Source organism: Hevea brasiliensis, chromosome 5, assembly GCF_030052815.1.
Source record: "Hevea brasiliensis isolate MT/VB/25A 57/8 chromosome 5, ASM3005281v1, whole genome shotgun sequence".
Taxonomy (NCBI): Eukaryota; Viridiplantae; Streptophyta; class Magnoliopsida; order Malpighiales; family Euphorbiaceae; genus Hevea; species Hevea brasiliensis.
Genome location: NC_079497.1, coordinates 112,925,104 through 112,936,227, shown reverse-complemented (window position 1 = coordinate 112,936,227; position 11,124 = coordinate 112,925,104). Strand labels below are relative to the sequence as shown.

Sequence of the window (11,124 nt, the reverse complement as noted above, 5' to 3'; positions counted from 1 at the left end):
CACTTCTCATTTTTTTATCAGATTTGGATTCTTTTTCTTTTCTTCATCATTTTCTACCTTTCTTGTATTGGGTTTCTTAATTCTTAGTATATTTTTAAGTTCTAGTTCTATATTTACTCAGAATCTCTTGTAATAATTATGAATAGTGAGTAGTTTTTCATATATTCTGGAGTTGGGATGTAATATTTAAGATATTTTGTGAATTTTGATTGGGTAATCTATATTTTATGGTTTTTATGAGGTTTTATTCATTTCTTGTGTGCCTAATTATATGCTTAGTATATGATCTCATTAATTATTATTCTTAATTTATGGGTGAAGCACCGAAAGGAGAAGATGCTGTGATAGATAATCAAGAAATTAGATTTAATTAACTTAGATCTGGAAATAGACTAAGAATTAAGAGGATTTACAGATTAATTAAAGAACTTAATGGGTCCTGATTAATTTTAACTTCACGAAAGTATGATTAAGTTAATTAAAGCACTCTTTGTCTCACTCGAAAGGGTATTCAAAGGATTTAAGAATTAATCTCCTTAAAATTCATAAATTCTATAAGATTTGATAACCAATTTAAAAATCCCAAAATAACTTGAATATGAATCCCCAAACTCAAGAATCGCCCTTTTTAATATTGTTAATTGAATTTAATTACTTGCCATATTTCAATTTGCTCATTTTATTTGTTGTTGCTTGAGTTGAATCATTTATATTGATAATTAGATTGTTGATTTTGCATAAATAGATTTTACACCCTTAATTTTATCAATCATTCACTCAATTTACAAAATTAACTTAAATTAGTCAATTTTTATATAAAAAATTCAATCATTAACACAATTCTTCAAGGAACGATATCTTTTCTATACTACTTTGTACGACCCGTGCATTTGCGTTTGGGCCACATCAAAGCTGGTGGTAAGAAAGTACACTGCAAAACAGCTACCATATGGACCAACAAGAACACCAATAGAATAGAACAAACAAGATGTAGCATAGAAAACAGCTAACAAAGCAAGAATCTAAAAGAACACCAATAGGACCAGCCGTACGAAATGACTAAGATTTCAAGCAAAAGAGAGAATACATGAAAAAAAAAAAAGCAATGGATCTCAATGAGGGAAAGATGCTCAATCCAGCAGTAGAACTTATTATAAAATGATAGCATATGGCCTTTATATTATTATTTTTTATTATTAAAAAAAAAGGAGATTTTCATAATTAAATTTTGTAATCTCACTTTTTATTTCTATACTTTTGTAGGTTGAACTTATTAGAAAATCATTGCATATCTTCAAGTGACTTAATTTTCTCCGTCATCCCTACTCGCTAGTTGCATCACATGTTGGATCAATAGTGTCATGTTCAAGTGAGAAGAGCCCGCCTCTTCAACTGCACTCTTGGCCATCTCTCCAATTTGTGTTGCTCTTTCTCTTCTGTCTTCACCTTCCTCTCCTTCATCCATCAACTGATTTATTGCCTTCTTTATGTTCTCTCTCTTCACCAACACACCCAGCTTCTCTTCCTCCCCAGTTCACAATTACCTTAGCTCCAACTCTTGCACCTATCTTCAACACTTGCACTATTAACTTCTCATTATGGAATTGCTCAGCAAACATAGGCCAAGTTATCATTGGCACACCTGCAGAAATCCCTTCCAGTGTTGAGTTCCAGCCACAATGAGTCAAGAACCCACCAATTGCTGGATGAGATAATATCAGGACCTGTGGTGCCCATCCGCGAACTACAAGACCTCTTCCTTCAAGCTTTTCTTCAAATTTCTCCTCCAGTAGCCATTTTTCTAACTCTTTTGAATAATCTCCTTCCTTTACAACCCAAATGAACGGATGGTTTGCTGCTTGCAGGCCCATACCAAGCTCTATCAGCTGTTGAGGTAAAAAGTGACAGAGGCTGCCAAAGCAAACGTATAAAACAGAACTATGCTTCTTAGAATCAAGCCATTTGAGGGACTTATGCTCATAACTTGAGATCTCATTTGTGTTATACAGAGAAAGAGGACCAATACACCATATCTTCTTCACTACTTTTCTGTATCCTTCCACATAAGCTGGTTCTAACTCTTCAAAACTATTCACCGCCACCCCTTCTGCTGAGAGCTCAGCCTCCTTAAACCGTTCCATCACAGCTTTCAAATCTTTTCTTGCTTCTGGTAACTGTGCTTTAGTGAATTCAATCCTATCAGGGATGTCAGGAACTGAAAAAGGCTCTGAATCAGAGTTGACATTCTTAAGAACATGGTGGTGAGAAAGGATGTGAGAACAAAAGAGAGTGAAGCAAGAAATTCCATGGAAGACAATTCTTGGAATGTTGAACCTAAGAGAAACATCACTAGTCCATGGGAAACATATATCTGAAATGATGCAACTAGGCTGAGATTCTAACCCTTGGAGCCATTTTTCTAAAGGTTCTTGTAGCATATTACTTGCTCTAAAAAAATTTGGTATCAAATCTGGAGAAGGGATCAAGTCCATATTTTCACATACTTCAGGGAGACCAGCTTCCTGGCAAGGAAATGGGAAAGAAACAAATTGGATTTTGAGGTTAAAATTTTTGGCATATTGGATGATTTTACTGTATCTCGCTGCATTAACGGGAGTGATGATAATGGTAACTCTTAGGCCACGATGAGCAAGTAGCTTGGCCATCTCTGTGAAGGGGATAAGATGGCTATGGACATCATAGGAAGAAGAAGGAAATGAAGCGGATGATTTTGGAAAGCCATGGTTAATTTTGAAATCTTGCTGCTACTTGTGTAGTAATGATAAATGAGTTTCTAGTCAGTGATGGGAAAATAAGGCTTGTGGTTCACAACATAGAAGAGGACATACTGTCAGGTAGGTATCGGTAACACTTACTGCCCCACTGATGTAAGAGGACATACTGTCAGGGAGGTATCAGTAACACTTACTGCCCCACTGATGTAATCAAATCAAACCATATGCGGCTGGATTTGCATTGGAATATAGATTCTCCACACTTTCGTCTCTCAAGCACAATCATATAATTATCACTTAATAATTAATTAATATTAATTTAACATATATTCAATTTATATATTAATATGAAAAATTACAACTCACAATATAAATTAACTTTTAATACTATATTAAATTCAAAGAAAATAATAATAAAAAATGGACTCAAGATCCTCAAAACCGACTTTCATCATGGTGAGGAAGAAATTGTTGCCAATTAATGGGATTAGGTTGTGACTAAAGCTATTATTATCAAGGGTGAAATGATGGGGCAGGAGTGCCATGTGTCACAGGTGCCTCACGTAGCTAGATATTGTCCGCTTTGGGCCTCAGCCCTCACGGTTTTGTTCCTGGGCTGAGCCTCTGCACAACCCAAAACGCGTCTAACCAAGCAAGGTCACTCCCTTCATATAAGCCTAGGAACTCCCTGTGACATCTCTCCCACCCGATCCTGCAACGACCTCGTTGTAGTCCGGCCACCCTGCCTACACCTCTGTGCGCTTGGCGTGAGTCGACCAAGATGGGTCGGCTCTGATACCAAATGTCACGGGTGCCTCACGTGGCTAGATATTGTCCGCTTTCGGTTTTGTTCCTGGGCCGAGCCTCTGCCCAACCCAAAACGCGTCTAATCAAGTAAGGCCACCCCCTTCATATAAGCCTAGGAACTCCCCCATACTTGGCCGATGTGGGATTGAGTCACCTCTGTGACACCATGGCCCCCAATCCTTCAAAATTTCTTTGTATTACGATTTAAAGTGATACAGTGAAATTATTTGTTATCATTAAATAAATATAAAAGTTCAATTAAAAATTAATTATTAAACTTTTAAATTTACAAATTAAGTTTGATTGATAGTTGTTATTTAAAAATAAAATTCAAGCTAATTTAATAATTTCCTATCACATGATCTCAAATTAGATGAAATTTTTCAATTTTTTTATTCTGCCTCTCATGCTAGGGATACAATATAATTTTTTTAATCTTTTCTTTTGTTTTGTTTTATCTCCTTTATTTTATTTAAATTAAAAAAATTATTTTATTTATATTTATACCAAAAAACAAATTAGTTCAACTCTTATGCAAATTTTAGATGAATTAACATAAATATACATATGTTTGATAATATTTCGTAAGGGTACATTTATTGATGGCAGATTTCACTCATTCCATAATTAAACTTTCTAATCTCACATGTTATTTCTATGTTTTTGTTGGTTGATTAGAAAATTCCAATTTTGAAGTAACTTAATTTTCTCCATCATCCCTACTCACTAGTTGCATCACATGTTGGATCAATAGTGTCATATTCAAGTGAGAAGAACCCCCCTCTTCAAACGCACTCTTGGCCATCTTTCCAATTTGTGTAGCTCTTTCTCTCCTATCTTCACCTTCCTCTCCTTCATCCATCAACTGCTTTATAGCCTTCTTTATGTTCTCTCTCTTCACCAACACACCAAGCTTCTTTTCCTCTCCCCATTTCATAATTACCTCAGCTCCAACTCTTACACCAATCTTCAACACTTGCGCTATTTCCTTCTCATTATGGAATTGCTCAGCAAACATAGGCCAAGTTATCATTGGTACACCTGCAGAAATCCCTTCTAATGTTGAGTTCCAGCCACAATGAGTCATGAACCCACCAATTGCTGGATGAGATAATATCAGGACCTGTGGTGCCCATCCGCGAACCACAAGACCTCTTCCTTCAAGCTTTTCTTCAAATTGATCCTCCACTAGCCATTTTTCAAACTCTGTTGAATAATCTCCTTCCTTTACAACCCAAACGAACGGATGGTTTGACGCTTTCAGGCCCATACCAAGCTCTATCAGCTGTTGAGGTAAAAAGTGACAGAGGCTGCCAAAGCAAACGTATAAAACAGAACTTTGCTTCTTAGAATCAAGCCATTTGAGGGACTCATGCTCACAACTTGAGATCTCATTGGTGTTATACAGAGAAAGAGGACCAATACACCATATCTTCTTCACTACTTTTCTGTATCCTTCCACATAAGCTGGCTCTAACTCTTCAAAACTGTTCACCACCACCCCTTCTGCTGAGAGCTCAGCCTCCTTATACCGTTCGATCGCAGCTTTCAAATCTTTTCTTGCTTCTGGTAACTGTGCTTTAGTGAATTCAATCCTATCAGGGATGTCAGGAACTGAAAAAGGCTCTGAATCAGAGGTGACACTGTCAAGGACCTTGTAGTGAGAAAGGATGTGAGAACAAAAGAGAGTGAAGCAAGAAATTCCATGGAAGACAATTCTTGGAATGTTGAACCTAAGGGAAACATCACTAGTCCATGGGAAACATATATCTGAAATGATGCAACTAGGCTGAGATTCTAGCCCTTGGAGCCATTTTTCTAATGGCTCTTGTAGCATATTACTTGCTTTAACAAAATTTGGTATCAAATCTGGAGAAGGGACTGAATCTCTATTTTCACATCCTTCAGGGAGACCAGCTTCTTGGCTAGGAAATGGGAAAGAAACAAATTGGATTTTGAGGTTAAAATTTTTGGCATATTGGATGATTTTACTGTATCTCACTGCATTAAGGGGTGTGATGATAATGGTAACAGTTAGGCCACGATGAGCAAGTAGCTTGGCCATCTCTGTGAAGGGGATAAGATGGCTATGAGACATGATAGGAAGAAGAAGGAAATGAAGCTGATGTTTTTGGAAAGCCATGGTTAATAATCTCTGAGATACTCTAAGCTCAACACCTTAGTTTTAAGATTGAATTATATATATATATATATATATATATATATATATATATATATATATATATATATACATACATATATATTTTTAATAAAGGGAGCCGATTCGATTTCAAAAAGAGATTCTTTTTTCTTTTAAAGAAATAAAAATCTTATTAATTATCATATTAGCGACAAGCAGGTGCCAATCAACTAGTCATTTTCAAACGCCTACCAATTCAATTCCAACTCGTCAGAACATGAACATTCTGATTCCATCAGTAATGAGAAGGACAAATTTGCAACATTGAGAAGTTAGTCATTATTGTTATCGACCAAAATTTTTTGCAACAATAATTATTGATGGTAATAATTATTTTTTTTAATATTCACAATTTTATTATAAAATATTTATCAATACAATACATTAATATGTAATTATTTAATAAACTTTTTATTATTTTTATGTCGCTTAAATTTTAGATATAATTTAATGAATTTGAATTGTGATCCGATCCGAAAGTTTTGTGCTGCGACCTGATAGTATTAAATATTGTAATATTCTACTAGAGTTATAAAATATTCAAGAAATACACTGAAATTAGAGTTTGAGAACTTTGAGTAATTGTATTTTGAGAGAAATTTTTTTTCTCTATTTCATCTGTGGACGTAAACCTTACGATCAAATTACATTTATATTATTTTTCTTTTTTTTTTTATAAATTATGTGATTATATATATGTCTTAAATTTGTGTATATGCTATAACATTATTAATCATTCTGATTTTACTAAAACTTTACTAAAGGGACAAGAGTTTCAGCCAAGAAGAGTTGTGTCTACTCACGCAATTCAGACGTGGATTCTTAAGACAGTGTTTGGAATCATATATATGCATTTGCTTAAATAAGAATGACAGAATGAATTTTTTAAGGCATAAATTAAGAATCGAAAATATAGATAAATTAATAATATTTGAAATCATGTGTCTTTATACGTTGGGATTTGCTTTCTTTAGTGATAAGCATTTTGGTTTTGTTCTTTAGACATTAACAATTTTGTCACAACCTTCTTGTTTTGTTGTTTTTCTCGATTATTATATTTTTTTAATAACAATATATATTTTAATAAGTTATCATGTTAACTCTGTTCAGCAATAGCTTTTAAAATAATATCTAATATTTTAATTATGATCAAAATACTATATCTCTTATTTATATCATTCGGTGACGTAGTGTTTATGAAAGTGTTTAGAAATCGAAAGAGTGATTTATGAAAAGTTACCCTTCTTAATTTTCAGAAGTTGAAAAAGCGCGAGATTGATAGAGCATCAAAATCTACAAGATCACATCATTATTTTTTTTTTTTTATCGGATGTACATTTTGTTTAGGGGAGGGGAGGGCTCGAACAGGGGCATTGCCCAAGGTAAGCGTTATCTTGGCTACTAGGCTAAACCTAAGCCATGATATCATTGTTTTAACAACTAATCTAATAACTATTTGAACAAACTAATATATAACAGCTAACATTAGTGAAGTAGCTATTGAAACGGTTAATTATTGCTAGAAGTCGAATAGAGTCTAATTTAAATAAAAAAAATATTTAAAATGTATTAAAATTGAGCTTTAAGCCTCTAAAGATAATCCGCAAGTAGCTAAAACGTGAGTCCAGCATTTGACTATTTTAATAAAATAAGAGGCCGAATATTCCTAAGCCCAGCCCAAATGTAGCGGATCTGTTTGGGAGAGGAAAGAAAACGGAGGGATAGGGATTTTGAAGAAAAAATGGGCCTACAAGCCCACACAAATAAAATTATATATCAATCTCATGGTCCACTTTCCTTCCAAACTATCTCTCCCTCCAATTTTCTCTCCCTCCCAAACAAATAATTAAAATAGAATATTTAAATTTAAAATAATTGACCCATAATAGGATTAGAATTAACGAGTCTAATTTTAACTTAAAACTATTTAAAAATAATAATCTTAATATTAAAATTAATTAAAACTGAATTGAACCAAAATCAAATCAGATAAACCCTTTATCACGACCCAACTTATGGGCCAAACCGCACTAGAACTTAGGCCAGCCTAAAGCCCCTGAGGCCCGTAGTAAGCTTCATTAGTACTCAACCCAATTCTAAGGCCCATTTGAGCCCAATTTCAAGAATTTAACCGGACAGAGTCTAGCCATAAAATGGATTATTCAACGGAGAGTTTTTGACTCGCCCGACCTATAAACACAATATAAAATAAATTGGGAAGCTCAGCTCACCTTCCACATGCTCATAATATCAAAGATCCAATGGGAGCTCAGCTCCCTCATCAAATCCGATTATACATGCAATTAATAATCTTATAAATTCAACACCATATTATATTACAGACCCAATTTAATTAAAATACTCCTAACACATGCGGAGTCTAAAATTTGATTAAATTATATAAAATACACTAAATGCTACTAATTGAGCTGCGAAGAAGAAGAGCAGGTTAGTCACAATAAATAATCCTCCTGTAACCTAGAAAAAATAGATGAACAGGAGTGAGTGTTCGACTCAGAGAGTAAAATATCAATTTTAACCATAATCTCTATAGCTATCTAAAGCTAATACACCCTGTCTGTGGAGTGAAATGCAACATCATCATAATTTTCATACAATTCATATCATAACAGTAAAAAGGCAAATTTGAAGCACTCACACACCCAACACTGTCGAGCAATACATATATGGGAGCTTATCCCCTATACAGCCATCTTAATCCAACCTCTGTCAGAGAGTGTCTCTCAAGCCGGACTTTTGCTTAATAAACCAAATGCGGGATCCCAGCAAGTATCTCTCAAGCCATGTCTACCCGTTCTGTCCATATCCAATACCATACCACACGCACGCTAACGCACACACTGCTCCAAATTACCACAAATAACATCCATAACACTTCATCAATTTAAAATGCAATATAAATCATATATAGTATTTAACTACATAGATATATATTTATAAGTGATGCATATACATGCTTAAACATATAATAATATCGAAATTATAATTAAAATTAATATTTTACTCACAGACTTAACCGAAGTGACTACAGCGGCTGGGCGGAGGAGGAAGGCTATCCTGACTTACCTGACAATTTAATAGCAATTATTTAATATATTTAACTCGATACAAGCTTGGAAAAGACCAAAGACACCCTAGGACTTACCCAATCTGCAAAAAGGTTCAAAATACACTTCTATATCCACAAATCATACATCCACAACTCAATCACATCACATGGCCCCTCCTAAGCCCATTCAAACAATCAACAATCATAATGTGAAAAATTACAGTTTAATCCTTATAATTAACCATTTTTGCAAAAACTACTCATATGAGCTCTAAAAATTCTAAAACTTTGCCCCACGGTTCTTAGCAATATTTCTAAGCTAATGCAAGAGTAATTATAATTTTCTAAGTTACCACAAACATTTTATAGATTTTTAATCGAATTCAAGCACTAGATAATTAAGAAAATGTAAGGTTTGGGTTTACCTATGCCGATTCCAACCCCGGAAACACGTTCGGGACATCTGACAACAATGGGGTAGCTAAAATCTTGACCCAATTTCGAGACTTTTTCTGTAGCCTGTCTGCTGGCCCGAAATTTACAGACCCGGACAACCGTTGAATTTCTGCAAATTGAAGGTACCTCCACGAAGCCCACAACACTGGGGTTAGTACATAATTTTTACTGAATTTTTTAAGCTCATTTAGTGCTCGAAAAAACACTATAAAGTTTCAAGGGACTCACCAAAAAATGGTGTCAGAAAATTTTGAAATTGGTATTGCCGCAAAGCTCTCGATAAGTGGAACACTTTGGTACTCTCAGTTTTCTCCTGGGGTTCACGGTTTGCGAGAAATTTAGCTCAAAAATCTAAATTGGCTAAAACTTTCCGAGCAAAAATTGGACAAACTGCTTAATGGATTTTGGTATTCTTGGTGTCTATGGAAAGCTCTCAAGATGTAGATGGGTTTTGGCATAAGACTCGGTCCAATCGGTAGCTGGATCGCTCGGATTTTGGCCCTGAAGGCGAAATGGCGCGGCGCATTTTTCTGGTGTTTCATGTAGAGGTTGGCGAAGGAGAAAGGCTAAGGTGGTACACCGGCGAGCGGGGGAGGCGGTGGGGTGGCGAGAGGCGGAGGGAGGAGAGAGAAAACGGGAGATAGAGAGAGAGGAGACATCGGGGACGCGGGAAGAGGAAAGAAAAGAGGAAGAGGGCCGGTCCGATTTTATCGGTCCGATCCGGTTCGATTCAAGACATAAAAATTTAAATTTTTACTCTATTTTGGAACTGAAAATGAGGCAAAAAAATTTCAAAAAAATTTTAGAAAATTCATAAAAATTCGTAGAGTCCAAATATATTTTTAGTTTTGTCACGTAGTCTTTAAATAAATTTTTAAAAATTATTAAAGTTTTATATTTTCAAAAAATCGAACATAATTTCTAAAATTTGAAAAATTTCAAATAATTTTTCAAAATTTAAATAAAATAAAATATAAATAATTACCCATAAAATTATAAATTTAAAATGTAGAGGTGTTACACCCTTGATTTGATTCCAATTGCCCGACTCAATAATCAAAACCAGATCTTATTTGCATCTCTTTTTGAATTGTCTAAGTCTTATATTTAGTACAATATCTTATCTTAATTATTTTTTAAATAAATTCATATGTTTGTCAAAAATATTATTTTAATAAATATGAAATTTATAAAAAGCATTTTTTAATTTAAAATTAAAATATTGAACCGATGAATGATATAATTTTAAAAATAAAAATGATGGATCACGTTTTAATATGATATATATAAGGTTTTAAATGATTGATATTGTAAAATAAAGATTTCGTAGGAGTGTTGCATTCTTCATTGAATCAAATTAAGCTTAAAATCCGCAATGTTACAAGCCGCAAAGCAATAAACCAGGATACTACTGCCAACCACAGACTGCATAGAAACAGTTTAAAAAAATTTGGAATTGGTGGTTTCTGAAAACTAATTTATTTTTATTTTTTATATATTTAAATATTATAATTTTAAAAAATATAATATATTATTAAAATTATATTTGAAACTTATATTACTAATTTATAATTTATTTTTTAATAAATAAATTTATATTATATAATTAATTAAAATAAAAAAATAAAAATAAAGTAACTTATTTCTGGCACTGTTATTTTATTTTTCATATATAAATATATCTAATTTTGTTAATCACATTTAATTTTTTTAATAAAATAAAATAATAATATATTAAAAAAACAATGGAAATCATTAACACGTGATAGGCAGTGTTACATTCATCATATATGTAAAAAAAAAAAAAAATACTGTGATTACTGTTCATAGCCAAATATATGTCACTCATTGTTTTT

General features: G+C 33.5%; 1 protein-coding gene and 1 pseudogene across 1 annotated transcript; both read right to left on the bottom strand.

Moving 5' to 3' along the window:
* Positions 1–1,221: 1,221 nt before the first annotated feature.
* On the bottom strand, positions 1,222–2,754 carry LOC110662646 (UDP-glycosyltransferase 73C3-like; annotated as a pseudogene).
* Positions 2,755–3,912: 1,158 nt separating this feature from the next.
* LOC110662648 (UDP-glycosyltransferase 73C3-like) lies at positions 3,913–5,752 on the bottom strand. Its single transcript, XM_021821689.2, has one exon. The coding sequence runs from the start codon at positions 5,683–5,685 to the stop codon at positions 4,243–4,245; it is 1,443 nt and encodes a 480-aa protein (XP_021677381.2). The 5' UTR covers positions 5,686–5,752; the 3' UTR covers positions 3,913–4,242.
* Positions 5,753–11,124: the final 5,372 nt, after the last annotated feature.

Bases quoted from the DNA above. Each gene is read 5' to 3' on its own strand.
- LOC110662648 (XM_021821689.2), bottom strand. From the start codon at position 5,685: ATGGCTTTCCAAAAACATCAGCTTCATTTCCTTCTTCTTCCTATCATG.